At 41.4% G+C, this 16,067-nt stretch overlaps 1 protein-coding gene across 1 annotated transcript in view; it reads left to right on the forward strand.

The window, feature by feature from the left end:
- The window catches only part of LOC124799177 (ejaculatory bulb-specific protein 3-like), a 32,666-nt gene extending 18,918 nt beyond the window's left edge, over window positions 1-13,748 (forward strand). The window contains exon 2 of the mRNA XM_047262713.1: window positions 13,564-13,748. Within this exon, the coding sequence (XP_047118669.1) occupies window positions 13,564-13,748 (185 nt within the window). The remainder of the gene's footprint in view (window positions 1-13,563) is intronic.
- The last annotated feature ends 2,319 nt before the right edge of the window (window positions 13,749-16,067 follow it).

Raw genomic sequence — 16,067 nt, forward strand, 5'->3', positions numbered from 1 at the left:
AAGACGTTTCTGGCTATTATTCTCCACATGTCAATCAGTGAGAGGCCAAGTATGGCCAGTCACTGGTGTAGTGATCCAGTGGTTAGCTGCAATTTTTGCCCCAATATTATGCCAAGGGATAGATTTCTGAATATTTTGTCTATGTTCCACATAAATGACAATTCAAAGCAGAAAAAGAAAGGTGAAGTAGACTTTGATGCCTTTCATAAGGTCAGGCCTCTTCTGCATGATTTGGTAAGGAATTTCAAAGAAAGTTATCAGCCAGGTGAAGCGCTAACCATTGATGAAGGTATGTGTCCTTTCAGAGGGCGTGTAGGTTTCAAAGTTTATATGGCTAATAAGCCAAACAAACATGGCATTAAGCTATACATTCTTGCAGGATCCAAAACTGGGTACATATACAACTTTGAAGTTCACCACGGAAGGGACGATAAACTGGACAACAGTGCTTCTGCAGTGGTAAAGCGATTGCTCGGCTCACTCCAAGGTAAGGGCCACACTGTATATGTTGACAGATTTTACACCAGTGTTCAGCTAGCCGAAGAACTGGCTAGAGCCAACACTGGTCTTGTAGGGACTGTAATGCCAAACAGAAAAGGATTGCCCAAGGCTCTCAAAGAGGGTAAACTCAAAAAGGGTGAACAAATATTTCGCCGCAAGAACGATGTGCTAGCATTGCGATGGAAAGACAAGAGGGATGTGTGGATGATAAGTACCAGGCACACATCCTCAATGTTGCCTGTTGCTACAAGAGAAGGCAATGAGAAGTTGAAACCAGTGGCAGTGCTGGATTACAACAAACATAAAGCTGGTGAAGACCTTTTTGATCAGCGTCTTTCATATGGAGCACTTGATCACAAAACAGTGAAGTGGTGGAGAAAGCTTGCCTTCCACTATATAATTATGGCAGTTTCCAATGGTTGTATTTTGCACAATTGCATCAATGAGAAGAAACTGAGCACTCCTAAGCTTACACAGGAGGTCTGCACTGCGTTAGTGTTACAGAGGGGAGAGAGAATTGAGGATTCTCATGGATCTGCAACGATTGCTCGATTGTCGCAGAAACATTTTCCGAACCGTGAGGAAATGGCAGAAGGGAAGAAGAAAGCACAAAGACGTTGTGTAGTGTGTAGTGGAAAACAAAAGAACATAACTGGGAAAGCTGGGAGGAAAGATACTTCTTATGAGTGCAGTGAGTGTAATGTAGGTTTGTGTGTCACCCCGTGCTTCAAGCTTTATCACACTGTTGTTCACTATGCAAAATAGCTTATGTGTATTTGACAAAAATTTAGTTTCGCAAAATCGAGGAGAAGTCCGCATCACTTCTTGGAAACAGTAGATGCCCCATACACATGACTGTTAACCCATGTAAAGTTGAAACCTTAAAGTTTTAATCCACACTTGTAGTTTTTATGTATCTCTAACTAAACGTCCTTTACAGCTATTTAAAGTCTGTTGAAAATAGAAAAAATCATCCAGCACACATGGAGTGGCATGCAGTTAAGTGCTTAGCATGGCAGTGTTATGAAAGGAACCTAGCTTGCATAAAATCTTGACTCGGAAACTCTGCCTCTCTTAAGTGTTTAAGCTGCTTCGCTACACCGGGGATGTCTACTTCTAAGTTACTCATGTTGGCAGATGTTCTTGATTCGAGTTCTGGAATATGTAGTTTGTCGTCTTTTGTAAAGGAACTTCGGAAAACCATGTCAGTAACTCTGCTTCAGTGGGTCTGTCGTCAGCAATATAACCGTTGTTATCGCGCAGGAGAAGGTATTGACTGCTTCTTGCCACTGGTGTACTTTATATACAACAGACTGAGTTTTGTGCGAGATGTCGAGACAGAGTTTCGTTGTGGAAGGATCTCGCACTGAAGTTCGTATTAGAACTCAAAGAATCGCACAGAATGAAGTGAAGAAAGAGAAAATGAAGAGTGCGAATACCAATAGATTGTTTTGTGGACTGGCAAGACAGCCAATCCACTAGGACGGGAGGCCGAAGGGCACGCGTTTAAGGTCACGCAGGATGGCGTGAGGTCTGGAACAGGACAAGGTCTTTATAGTAGCAAAAATAGTACGTAGCTTCTGGAATACTTAACTTTAATCCATAATTGGTGAACATCGGTCTGACGGTACATGCATCACAAGATAAATAGCAATTGATAATGGCGCCTTGCTAGGTCGTAGCAAATGACGTAGCTGAAAGCTATGCTAACTATCGTCTCGGCAAATGAGAGCGTAATTTGTCAGTGAACCATCGCTAGCAAAGTCGGCTGTGCAACTGGGTCGAGTGCTAGGAAGTCTCTCTAGACCTGCCGTGTGGCGGCGCTCGGTCTGCAATCACTGATAGTGGCGACGCGCGGGTCCGACGTATACTAACGGACTGCGGCCGATTTAAAGGCTACCACCTAGCAAGTGTGGTGTCTGGCGGTGACACCACAGATTGTTCCGCGAGACGTAACAGACGTTAACAGCACGACGTAATCACTCTTCGTGATTATAAAGCTAATCGCTACTGAACAACGTCAACAGATGACGTTTCCTTAATTTGTTCTACTTTTCTTCTCCCATTTTTCATTTAATAATTAGATATTCTAGTTTCCGTTTCTCTTCATCATTGGTATCTTTCGGAATACAAAACTATCCATAATACGGCGACAGAATTACTCTTACATGCAAGTTGGTTTAGCTGGCGTGTAGGCTTTTTATGTAGATATAATGCCTGAAAATTTGAGGTCAATATTTATCATCGATGAATAGAAGGAAAATATGCTGTCGGAGAGAATAATTGCTGCATATTTAAAAATTAGGTACTACTTCTGCGGAGAGAGCCCAGAAAGTCATAGTAGACAGAGAAAAACATACACCCACATAGTCGAGTATGCCCAACGTAAATGTTGCACTACAATAATTAGTGTTCCATGAACATAATGGATTAGCAGACAGAGGTTTTATCCAGATGTTGCTACTTTTTACCTGAAAGTATTGTTGTTCCGTAAGGATAAGTACAAGTGACACTAAATGTCAGATATCTCTAAATTTTTAAAAAATTAAAATAATGCCCATAATAAAAAAGAAAGGATCCGATCTCGGGGTTAGTGGTATACCTTTAGAGCTTGTGGCACTGTTCAAATATCTATACGAAATATTTCTAAACAAAATGGAATGAACAAAACACGAGAAACCAGTTGCGGTGTCCCATAACGAAGAAAATTTTTCAAATATCTGCCATTTCTGTTCTAGGAAACTGGCAGAATTGAATCCACGATTTTCACCTGTTTTCTTTGTGGTTACTAGTATAGCGCTGCACGACAGAGCGTTTTTATCACAATGAAAACTTATTCCAGATGTGGTGAATGTTGTGCAGAGACCATTCACAAACTTCGTAGACTGTTTGGTCAAGAATTTACTGAATAAGTCAACTGTGACGAGAATGATTGATAAATTTGAGAAAACCGGTCCTGCGGTTGAAATTAAACCCTCGGGAGTTCCTCGTGTTAGATGTAATGCGGAAAACAGCGCCTTAATGAGAGATAATGTGCTGCAACTCCGGTGGAATCCTTTCGCCAACGTCCGCAACAACTGATACTCCCAGAACCAGCATGGAACGAATTCTGAAAGCAGATTCTCCCCATTGCGCCTATAAAATCCTACTGACACAAGAACTGAAACAGAGAGCGGACAACAATTTCATCAAGAAAAAAATGTTCACTGATGAGTTACACTTTCTGTTGAATTACTTCTCGGGCGAACAGAATTGCAAAATGGCTCTGAGCACTATGGGACTTAACATCTAAGGTCATCAGTCCCATAGACTTAGAACTACTTAAACCTACCTAACCTAAGGACATCACATACATCCATGCCCGAGGCAGGATTCGAACCTGCGACCGTAGCAGTACCGCGGTTCCGGACTGAAGCGCCTAGAACCTCTCTGCTACAACGGCCGGCGAACAGAATTGCAGTATTTGGCGAACTCATTACATCTACGAGTGACTGTGTGGTATGGCATTTGGGCTGAGGTCATAATTAGGGCATTAACAGTGGAATGTGAAGGCTGAAGCAATTTGTTAAGATAATTTTTAGGGTCTAAAGTGGATCGTGTTAATACTGAAGAGGTTTCGTAACTTAAATTGCAATAATGTATAAATTATTAATTTCATCAAGAAATTTTGTATCATTAAGCACTCAAAAGCTGTGTTCCTTATACCATACCTTTTAGGAAAGGTGGATGGAAGACGTAGATTATATAATAACACTCTAATATATCGGATGCATCTTTAAACAAAATCGAGTACGAAACCCAGGCGTGGCCTGCTCTGAGCTATTAGTCCAGTTTTTTCGAGTCCTTGTCCAGCGAGCACAACGGAAAACATCGAAGGAATTCGGAGACTATTACTAGGATTGTAATACGCCATAGGAAAGTGTAACGGAAATGCTCGGTGAAGTATAATGGGAGCCTCTATAAGACACACGACGCTGTTTTCTTGAAGCCGTGTGGGTAAATATAGAAATGCAATATGCAACGGTTCTGGTGTCTCCATGGCATGTCCTGGAATAAGGGTGAAGTTTGTTCCATCCGCCGCACACCGTACGATGATCTTAGGACTGCAGGTGTATATATAGGTCAGAGAGTGACAAATAGTGGTGGAAAGTACCCGCAGTCAAGAAATGTACGGTACATTATGTAGACGCAGACATAAAATTTCCATTTAGACGGTGTACTAGTGCAGACTGAAAATTATGCGATGTAGAATTCGTTTCTGTTTCACAATATACTCTCCTGCCAAGGCTGTACGCAGCGTTACTGCAATTTTTTCGTACTGTCGTGGAAGTTGGGTTTCTCAGCCTTTTAAAATTAAACTGTCTGTAAATATCACTTCATCGTTTGACGAGGGCAACTTTCAAGGTAGGTCACAGGAAGTAATCACTTACGCTCTATGTCAAGAGAAACAGCTAGACGAGAAACCATTTCGAATCCCAACTGATCACCATTTTAGGCGCCACAGTGTTTACTGAAGCGATGTTCAAGACAAAGACCACTTTCCTGTGTGTCAGTCGAGGTCGTAGTAAAATCAAACTCTGGTTAAGACGACCTCGTAACGCAGCACTTTAGAAGGTAGTCGTGGTTTCTCCTCCGTCCTTGTCTTCCGACAGGATTATACTTTGTGAATTCTAGAATGTAGTTCTCGCTATCTTCCCATGCAACAATACATCCACCTTTTTCAGATGAATTCTCACAAGGCTTTTGTTCGCGATTTTAGTGATTGCTCTGTCCGTCCACGAGAACAGAAAGCTGTAGACACAGGAAGACATTCTATACTATTCCGCACGCCCTCCTAATGAACAAAACATGAGCGTACGGAGTATCAGCCCAACAGTGGGACTGGACTGAAGAGTTTCTATCAAACAGAATACTCGAATTCATTCTGAACGGGGAGATGTCTTCAGATGTGAAAGTAACCTCGGATCTGCTCCAAGGGAGTGTTCTTTTTTTCTATTCTGAGTCTTCAGTCTTCTGTGTGGTTTGATGCGGCCCGACACGAATTCCCCTGCCGTGCCAACCTCTTCATCTCAGAGTAGCACTTGCTACCTACGTCCTCAATTATTTGCTGGATGTATTCCAATCTCTGGCTCCCTCTACGGTTTTTGCCCTCTGCCGCTTCCTCTAGTGCTATGGAAGGCATGCCCTGATGTCTTAACGGATATCCATCATCCTGTCCCCTCTCCTTATCAGTCTTTTCCACATATTTCCGATTCTGCGCAGAACCTCCTCATTCCCTACGTCATCAGTCTTGGCATTCGCCTGTGCACCACATCTCAAATGCTTCGATTATCTTCTGTTCTACATTTCCCACAGACCACGTTTCACTACCATACAATGCTGTGCACCAAACGTACATTTTCAGAAATTTCTTCCTCAAATTAAGGCTTATGTTTGATACTAGCAGACTTCTCTTGGCCAGGAATGCCGTTTTTGTCAGTGCTAGTCTGCTTTTGATTTCCTCCTTGCTCCGTCCGTCATTGGTTATTTTGCTGCGAAGATAGTAGAATTCCTTAACTTCATCTACTTCGTGACCATCTATTCTGATGTTAAGTTCCTCGCTGCTCTCTTTCCTATTACTTCTCATTACTTTGTCTTTCTTCGATTTACTCTCTGTCCATATTCTGTACTCCTTCCGCTGTTCATTCCATTCAACAGATGGTGTAGTACTTCACTTTCACTCAATATAGCAATGTCACAAGTGAATCGTATCATTGATATTATTCTTTCACCTTGAATTTTAATTCCACTCCTGAACCTTTCTTTCATTTGCATGACTGCTTCTTCCCTGTCTTACACTCATTTCAGTCCGAGAACTTCTTTCATGATCGTCCACTTTTATTATTCCCTCTTGGCTCTTGCACATATAGTATATTACCTGTCTCTTCCAATAGCTTACCCCTATGTTTCTAAAAATTTCGAACGTCTTGCACCATTTTACACTGTCGAACGCTTTTTCCAAGTTGACCAATCCTTTGAAGGGAAGTGTGATATGACCATTACTTTTCGAAGTATCTATAAATGACCTAGTAGATAACGTCGGAAGTTTCATGAAGCTTTTCGCTGATGACGTTGTATACAGACAGGTAGCGACGCTAGAAAATTGTAGTGAAATGCAGGATGACATGCAGACGACTGACACCTGGTGCAGGGAGTGGCAATTGACGCTCAACACAAACAAATGTAACGTACTCCGAATACATACACAGAAAAACACTTCACTGTATGATTACACAACTGCAGAACAATCATTGGAAGCAGTTACTCCTCTAAAATATGTAGGAGTATCGATACGAAGCGATCTGAAATTGTACGAGCACGTAAGATTAACCGCGAATAAGACAGATCCAGACTGAGAATCCTCAGGATATGTCGTTCATCAACAAAGGAAGTAACTTACCAAACACTCCTTCGACCAATACTGAAAATTGCTCTTCAGTATGAGATCCGTACTAGATAGGACGGATAGAGAAAACGGAAAAAAATCCAAGGAATAGCTGCGCGTTTCGCTGCAAGTTACTTTAGTAAGTACGAAAGCGTCGCAGAGATGTTCAACCAAATCCAGTGGCAGACGCTGCAAGAGAGGCATTCTGCATCACACTATGGTCAACTTTTTAAGTTCCTAGAGCGTACGTCCGTGAAGATAACATTGGAGAGATTCGAGCCCACAGGGAGGCAACGGTTATTCCAGCGAAGTGTTAGCGACTGGACTGGGAAAGATGGGGAATGACAGTGGTGTAAAATGCACTCTCCACCACACACCTCAACGTGGCTAGCGGAGTATAGATGTAAATGTAGATCCTGCACAAAAAGCCCTGTGGACTGTTCCTGTATATAGTTAGATTCTGGGTAAAAAAGTTTCCCGTAACGTTCACCTTTTTTTTCATTAAAAAAGTATGCCTGTAACATCATTTACGTCAAGCACGTGCCTTTTTCAATCTCTATTCAACATATAATGAAGCTTTTCTACCATTTCTTGTGTGGTGACCACCACAGTGGTCGAATATGTAATCTTCTTTTTATATGCTGTCTCGTGACCGTGCAAGAGTGGGCACATCACTCCTATGCACTCTGTAGCAACCATTTATTCGAAGACAAAAGTTTCGATCACTCGGATTACACCTGAAAATCGTGATATTCGCTGTGAGGCCTATAAAATGCATCCGGTGGGGCTCTATCGTAGAAACTGAATAGAATACTGAGCAGTAATACATGTATTTTCTCCCCGGATGTACTAAGTATCTGCACCCAGACTTTACTGTAAACAAATTTTAATTAGTCTCTAAGATTTTACTTCCTCTTCCAATATAAAATAAAATTAAGCTACATCTACAAATAATACTCTTACTTTAGCTTTCGGATTCATTCGTCACGAAGGATATTGCGGAGACATGGCTTAGCCATGGATAAGCCATGTCTCCGCAATATCCTTTCTTTCAGGAGTGCTAATTCTGCAAGGTTCGTAGGAGAGCTTCTGTAAAGTTTGGAAGGTAGGAGACGAGGTACTGGCGGAAGTGAAGCAGTGAGGACGGAGCGTGAGTCGTGCTTGAGTAGTTCAGTTGGTAGAGCACTTGCCCGCGAAAGGCAAGGGTCCCTATTTCGAGTCTCGGTCCGGCACACAGTTTTAATCTGCCAGGAAGTTTCATATCAGCGCACACTCCGCTGCAGAGTGAAAATCTCGTTCTATCGTCAGACTGTAAAAACTTATCTGAAACTGCCTCTGCCCCACTTCGCGACCTCGATGCGGCAGCCACGAGTGCTGTACTGGAACTGACAGTGGGGTCATGAGCCCCGCCTAGGCAGACACAATACCTTGCGCCTTCGCATAAACTGTTTGATAGGTACTTGTTGGGACAAGACGCGAACCTAACTCCTGACCTTGAATTTACTAGTGAAGTGAAATAAAAGAAAGGTACAGCTGAGGAAAAGGGCGTATATGTTATTCTGTGCAGAACGTACTTAGATCGTAAATAATTACTATTAAAAACAGTCTTGATCACGATTTATTTAACAAGGTGACCGGTTTCGACCACTACTGTGGTCATCTTCAGACCATTGAGTAGGAACCCCTTTCTGTTGGAAAATCACAACAGAAAGGGGTTCCTACTCAATGGTCTGAAGATGACCACAGTAGTGGTCGAAACCGGTCACCTTGTTAAATAAATCGTGATCAAGACTGTTTTTAATAGGTTTTTTTTTTTTTTCCCAACAGAAAGGGGTTCCTACTCAATGGTCTGAAGATGACCACAGTAGTGGTCGAAACCGGTCACCTTGTTAAATAAATCGTGATCAAGACTGTTTTTAATAGGTTTTTTTTTTTTTTTTTTTTTTTTCCCAACAGAAAGGGGTTCCTACTCAATGGTCTGAAGATGACCACAGTAGTGGTCGAAACCGGTCACCTTGTTAAATAAATCGTGATCAAGACTGTTTTTAATAGTAATTATTTACAAGACATTGATCACTGCTGTTCCCGTAATGCATTCAAAAGTACTTAGATCGACTGTCTTAACACTTATGACGTATTCGTTGGTCATGATATGAAGAAGACATCACGTGCTTACAACGTATGGCCTGTCTAGGAAAAATTTGTGCTTAAGCGCGAAGTTTAATCACCTAAAAATAAATTATTATGACTAGGTCCAAAAAATTTTTTGAGACGTAAATTTTAAGCATTTGCTTAGTTTTGGTTACAACGGATGAACATCCTATTGACTTAGCACACAAATGGTCATGAATGAACTTATGAACAAGTCTACATCTAATCTGTAACATCCGGCAATACGGGTCATATAAAATTGAATGTCACACTAGGCTAATTTGAGGCCACTCTGTCGAATGGACACGTAAAAATCCGCTTTCAAAAGAATTTCGTTTTTGACGAGAAACAAACAGACGTCTTCCGTCAACACTAAGCATTGCTTTAAGGACGTGGTGAGCAGTACATGTCTGAGCTGACTCCAGTCACATGTTGCAAAAACGAAAAGATTCGAAACTTTTCGTAAAAGTATCCGACATATGCGTTGAAGTTGAAAGGCAAGGTTGCAGGAATTGTGCTTTGTGGTTTAAACATCAATACCCTTACCTGTCGACATGGGGCTGTCACAGCATACTTGATTGTAATAATAAACGTTACTGAGATAAAATATGTATTTGTTGCCCCTACTTTATGCGGAGTATGTAGAGGGTGAGCTACGGGTGTTGTAAATAGAACTGCATGTCAAATTAACAGCATATCAGAAGTGGCTTCGGAAAAGTATGTCAAGTGTGTGAAGTAACTTTCATTATTTCTTGTTTTCGTTTTATTGGATTTGACTTCCATATTCGCAATATACGAAAAACGCTCTTATTTACTTTGAGTATCATATTTTCACATACCTGCAAGGCAGGCGAGTTGGCCATGACGTATTTAAACAGAACTGGTTAGGTTAAAGATATCTGGTGGAAACATAACAAAACATAAAAATTATGAGAAACAGTCTGTCGTACAAACGAACAAAAAATTCATAAAGCAAAGTTCCTGTAAAGTCTTGCCCCTCTTGTCCGGAAGAGCTATGCACTGTGAGAGATTGAATTTCATCGCCGCAAGGCAATTCAACGATAATCTGAAAATTTTTATGTCCGCTTGAAACTTATCTAAATAAATAAAAACAAGACTGAAGTGTTGTTTCTGACTGTAAGATCTGAGATGTAATAATGTATGAACTGTCGTAATGAAACGTGTACTGTTGTAATATGAAGACAAAGCTCCACTACAGTAATAATAATAATTATTATTATTGCTGGCGGATTTTCCCTTAAAAGGAAATCGTTAAGCTTATGACTTTGAAGGCTTGTTCTTCTTGTCCTTCCAGTACTCCTTCATTCTCTTGGAGAGGGCCTCTTTTCTCTCCTCAGACCATTCTTGTTTGGTCCGCTGTTTTAGCGCTTCTGACTTTACTTCCCAATTGTCTATGTGTTTTCGGAAGGTGATTCTGTCTGTGGTGTTTGTGGTGCCAATTGCTTGTAGGTCTTTTCGGACTCCTTCCATCCAGGGTGTCGAGACTTTAAGTGTCTTTATGTGTTCTAGAATTTTCTTCGTGAGTCTTGTTTCAGGGAGTCTATCTAAATGTCCGTAGAATTTAAGGCGCCTTTTTCTCATATCGTTCTCGATGTTCGAATATGCTTCTACTGTTGAGTTCTTCTGTAGTCTGTAGCCATCTGGTGTGGGTCTTCCTCCTAAAATTTTCCTCATGATTTTACGTTCTCCTTTTTTGATTTCTTCAATTTTGATTTTCCTGTTGAGTGCTAGTGTTTCGCTGGCATACAGTACGGCGGGTTTGATCACTGTGTTATAGTGTCTGATCTTGGTTTTTCTGGAAATGCATTGTTTGTTGTTGACGTTTCGTACCATGCCTAGTGATTTCCGTGTCTTCTGTTGTCTGTCTTCGTAAGCCAGTTTCTCTGTTCCGGTCGGTTCGATGATTTCGCCTAGGTATCTGAAGTGTGTGACCCCTTTAATTTTGCCGTACTTGGCTGTGATGTCGTCGCCTTCTCTTGTTAGGACTTGCGTTTTTTCAAAAGAGATTTGTAGGCCGACTTTCTCGGCGCATTCTTTCAGGATTTCGATCTGTGTTTTTGCTGATGTTGGGTCATAGGTCAGTATCGCTAGGTCGTCTGCGAATGCTAGGTAAGGGATTTCCAGTCTTTTCCTTCCTAATGTGACTGGTCTCCAGGTGTTTTGTCTCCTGACTTCAGCTTCCCATTCGCTCATTACTTTGTCCAGGACGATGTAATAATTATTGTAATGTAAAGTGAAGACTTCCATAATGTAAAAGTTAATAGTCTGACAGCAAGAGTCTTGAACAGTATAAACTGCGTGAATAGTGTACTTTGACGTAAAACCTACGATAAATAGTTTTACTCAAGTCACTGCTGGTGCACCGGTTATTCTTTGTGTTTCATTGTTCTTGTCGGCTATTGTACCAACAAAACAGCATTTGCACGAAGTGTTTCTCTTCTGCTTTCATCTCAAGAAATCTGTTGCGAAAGTCATCGTTCGCTTGTGGAAGGGTATGGACAACACGCTCTGTGCCGGAAGTAATGTGCGGGAATGGGTCTCGAAGATTCAAAGACAACGATTCTGACGTGAGTGAGAAATGCGTCTGCATCGGTGTTGTGCACCATGAGCTGCTGCAGCCTGGTCGGACAGTGAATGCTGGACACTACGAAGCACAAATACTCCGTCTGGGGATGTCAGTCTGGGGATGTCAAATTGATTTCATATTTTTAGATTTCCAGGAGGCTTTTCCGTCTATTACTACGAACTGTGACCTTTCTGACAGGAAATCACGAATCCAGTCGCACAACTGAGGCGATACTCCGAAGGCACGCAGTTTGGTTGGAAGACGCTTGTGAGGAACGGTGTCGAACGTTGCAAATCGAAGTATTTTCGGAACACATTTGGTTCCTTTTCTACTTTTGAAAAAAACCATGATCAATTAAAAATTGTAAGAGAAAAGTAGGTGAAAAATGGCGCTGCAGTAATAAAAGCTGGCCAGAGTGGCCGAGCGGTTCTAGGCGCTACAGTCAGAAACCGCGTGACGGCAACGGTCGCAGGTTCGAATCATGCTTCGGGCATGGATGTGAGTGATGTCCTTAGGTTAGTTAGGTTTAAGTAGTTCTAAGTTAAAGGGACTGATGACCTTAGAAGTTAACTCCCATAGTGCTCTGAGCCATTTTTTTTAATAATAAAAGAGTGACTTCAAAAAACTTACCTTAGAATTCGTCTTGACGTAAATAAAAGATTCCATTACACTTCCTACTTCACAGACCAGTTACAATTACATAATTATCTTAATTAAACACATCGATAAATTGAGACTACGTTTGAAACATAAAATTACAAATGCTTCCTCACTTTAACACAGCTAACCACTATCTGCCACTGCACCTTCGCGCACACCAAAGATAAGAACCTAACTTTCGCGATACAGCTTTACAACATCGCTGCTCGCTCACAATCGGTTCAGATACCAAAATTATACATGACACCTATCACGCAGTAACTAGGAGCGTTTTGGTTCAAATGGTTCAAATGGCTCTGAGCACTATGGGACCCAACTGCTGAGGTCATTAGTCCCCTAGAACTTAGAACTAATTAAACCTAACTAATCTAAGGACATCACAAACATCCATGCCCGAGGCAGGATTCGAACCTGCGACCGTAGCGGTCTTGCGGTTCCAGACTGCAGCGCCTTTAACCGCACGGCCACTTCGGCCGGCTAGGAGCGTTTTCACGCTGAATAGTATGTCTCATGCTCCTCAATTTCTGGAGTAGTGCGTCAGGCGCTTGTTTCCGTCGTTGACGCCAAATTCCCGTGGGATTCAGACGTTCTTTGCCTCCGTATACACAGCAGGTATAGTCCGTTCCTCCTGAGTCAGCTCAGGAGTTTGTTGCAGAGTCCGTGATTAAATAAAAAAAACTGTTAGCGTGAATGATATTAAAAACAAAGCAGAAACCGTAAGTTAAGTGTCAAACTTCACCACAAGATACCATATAACTACATCACTCAGTTTTGCAAAGTTTTCTGTGTGGAATAAACATTACAGTACAAATTGTGTCAGCCAGAGTGTCGTATTATTGGTAAGTAACTACTTATGAACAGTCTTCAACCCATTTACAATTGTTTCAACTGTGTGTGAATTCCTAAGGGACCAAACTGCTGAGGTCATCGGTCCCTAGACTTACACACTACTTAAACTAACTTATGCTAAGAACAACACACACACCTATGCCCGAGGGAGGACTCGAACCTCCGACGGGAGGTACAATTGTTTGTTATTTGGTTATTTGCAATAACGTGCCCTGTTATGTTAACGTATTACTTTATGCATGAAGTGTAATTTCTAAACTTTCATCTAATTCCGCTTTCAAAGCTAATTTGCTGTATCTTGTCAAGCACCTAACACTTAGGAGAAACGGAGGACGTTTTAACGGCCACCCTTTCAGGAGGACTAATTGTCATTCCTGTTTTCCTTGTGCAGACAACCTGCCGGATGCCCTGCAGACGGACTGTTCCAAGTGCAGCGAGAAACAGAAGGACGGCGCTGAAAAAGTCGTCAACTTCCTCATCGATAACCGGCCGGATCAGTGGAAGGAGCTGGAGGCGAAATACGACCCCACTGGTATCTACAAGCGCAAGTACGAGGCGCGTTTCAAAAAGCAGTAAGAGGCATCGGTGTCACGACGTACTGCTGTGACGTGAGCACCAGCGACGTGTCTGACAAGAACCTCTCTCATATATGCAACTCACAAAGAAAGATACTTTGTTGTACGCCAGTTCGCTCTATAAATAAATAAAAGCACCTTTCATTTCTTTTATTGTACTTTTTAAATGTTGTAATGAATGTGTGTGAGCATACCAGCGACAGTACATCTACCACGGGATATTACAATGATTTTTATTTTTAACTATACTGATGGGATGAAAAGTTTTGTTCTGTGAACTCCTCGGCGAAACGCTACCAGACTAATACTCCAGTAGTTCCGTGACTGTGTTGTTTTTTCCTGTAAGTTAGAGTGGGCAGAGGTCATTGTTGACTACAGGAATAAAATAATAATTGGATCCCTTCACCGACCTCATAATTCAGATGATACAATTGATGAAAAATTGATTGAGAACTTGAGTATGACTTCGAACACATACACGACTCATACAATTGTAGTTGGTGATGACTTTAATTTACCCTCAATATGTTGGCGAAAATACATGTTTAATTCCGGAGGTACGCATAAAACACCATCCGAAATTGTGCTAAACGCATTCTCTGAAAATTATTTCGAGCAGTTACTTCATGAGCCTCTAGCGAATGGTAAACTTTTGTGAAAACACACCTGACCTCTTACCAACAAATAATACTGAGTTAATAATGGGCATCAAAAAGGTTACCGGGATTAGTGTAGTGGTTAATAAAAAAATGGGAGAAGAGAGACCGTGAAAAAGGGAAAGAATGAAAGAAATGCAGATCGGACTTTGTATTACGGAAAAGCTATCGGGCTTCGTTATTCGGAAAAGCTATTGTTGGGGTGGTCCTTGTGGCGTTTTTGAGCAAAAGTTAAACCAATTTTCACTACAAAAGTTATTGAAAAGAAACAGAGAATAACAGAATGTAACTGACAGGGGGAAATGGCGTAGCTGAAGAGTTCATTCTTTACCAGGTTAACATGTCTTCTTTCGGGCGGCGTCCACGTCTTCAAAAATCTCCTTCATTTCAGCGTGAAAAAATCTGCTCCGAAATCTTGTAATAGTCCAGGGATCACTAATTTATACCAATTAAAATCATCTTGATACTGTATGCAATTTAATTCACTTTGCTACTTCCATCCACCGAATTTCTTAATAACTTCCACAATGTCTACACATTACAATCAGATCAAGATTAGCCATTAAGTTTTTACGTCAGCATCCGATCACGCCTGCTTTAAGCTACCGCTATCAAGAGACAAACAAAAAACGGATAGAAAACAAAAAAAGTGTTACCATTTTAGTATTTTCTCTGCCGTCGAGCGCTCATACCTCTGCGACGGGATATTTTTTATCTGAGGGAACGAGTGTAGCGCGGCGAAATTTAAAGCCCCGCTACATCGCCCCCTCGACTGTCACGCTAAAACATTTAGCGTGGCAGGCTAGCAAACAATAGAATAGATATACCTAAATATCTATTATACATATTTTCCCAGGAAACGCCACGTGCATACTTACAGGATTATCTTTGCCAATACTTGGTTTCTAAATCTATATACTACATACACTTGTTACAGTTTTGATCCTTTTTAGACAATTAATATATATATGTTTACATAGTGTGTGTTTGAGCAAGCTGCTCACCAGCGCAGTTAATGTTGTGCGCTTCCAGCGTTGGTTTCCCAATTAATCTCTGGCAGCACGTAGTCTGTGCGCATGCCCAATAGCATCACTGAATTTCGCGTGCGGCAGTTTCAAAATCGCTGTGTTATGACAGTCTTCAACAGTATTCGCTCTCGCATAGTGTTCATTACAAGTTGTTATTCCAGCATAAATGGCGTGTTAAGTTCGGTGACACCATAAGATTGAGCGTGTGCGTGATCTGAAGCAACATCCATGTCTTCTGTTACGACACAACACTCCAGGTCCTTGTGCGTTTTCATGACTATTGTTCCCGGGGCATATATGGTCGATGTAGTTTTTAGCCTCCACATCGCCTACGACAGGTGCTGAGTTTATTGTCTCCAAGCATCTGAAGGCCGGCCAGGAACAACGGCGTCGATGTTCGCAAAGGTAGGTGTTTCACCACATTGTCTACACTTGCCAACAAACGTTCATTTGCAGTGTGAAAATCCTCATTATCGTCGAAGTAAATTGCAGTTTATATCGATTTACAAACAGTTATTTGGTTTATGCAACATAAGTTTCACAAACAACACAAAATTCGTCGTTTATAACGTTCACAGTTTAACACAGTTTGCAACACTTTTTGCCACATTTACATTTTAACAGTTCACTTTGTCC

The sequence above is a fragment of the Schistocerca piceifrons genome, chromosome 5 (genome assembly GCF_021461385.2).
Source record: "Schistocerca piceifrons isolate TAMUIC-IGC-003096 chromosome 5, iqSchPice1.1, whole genome shotgun sequence".
NCBI lineage: Eukaryota > Metazoa > Arthropoda > Insecta > Orthoptera > Acrididae > Schistocerca > Schistocerca piceifrons.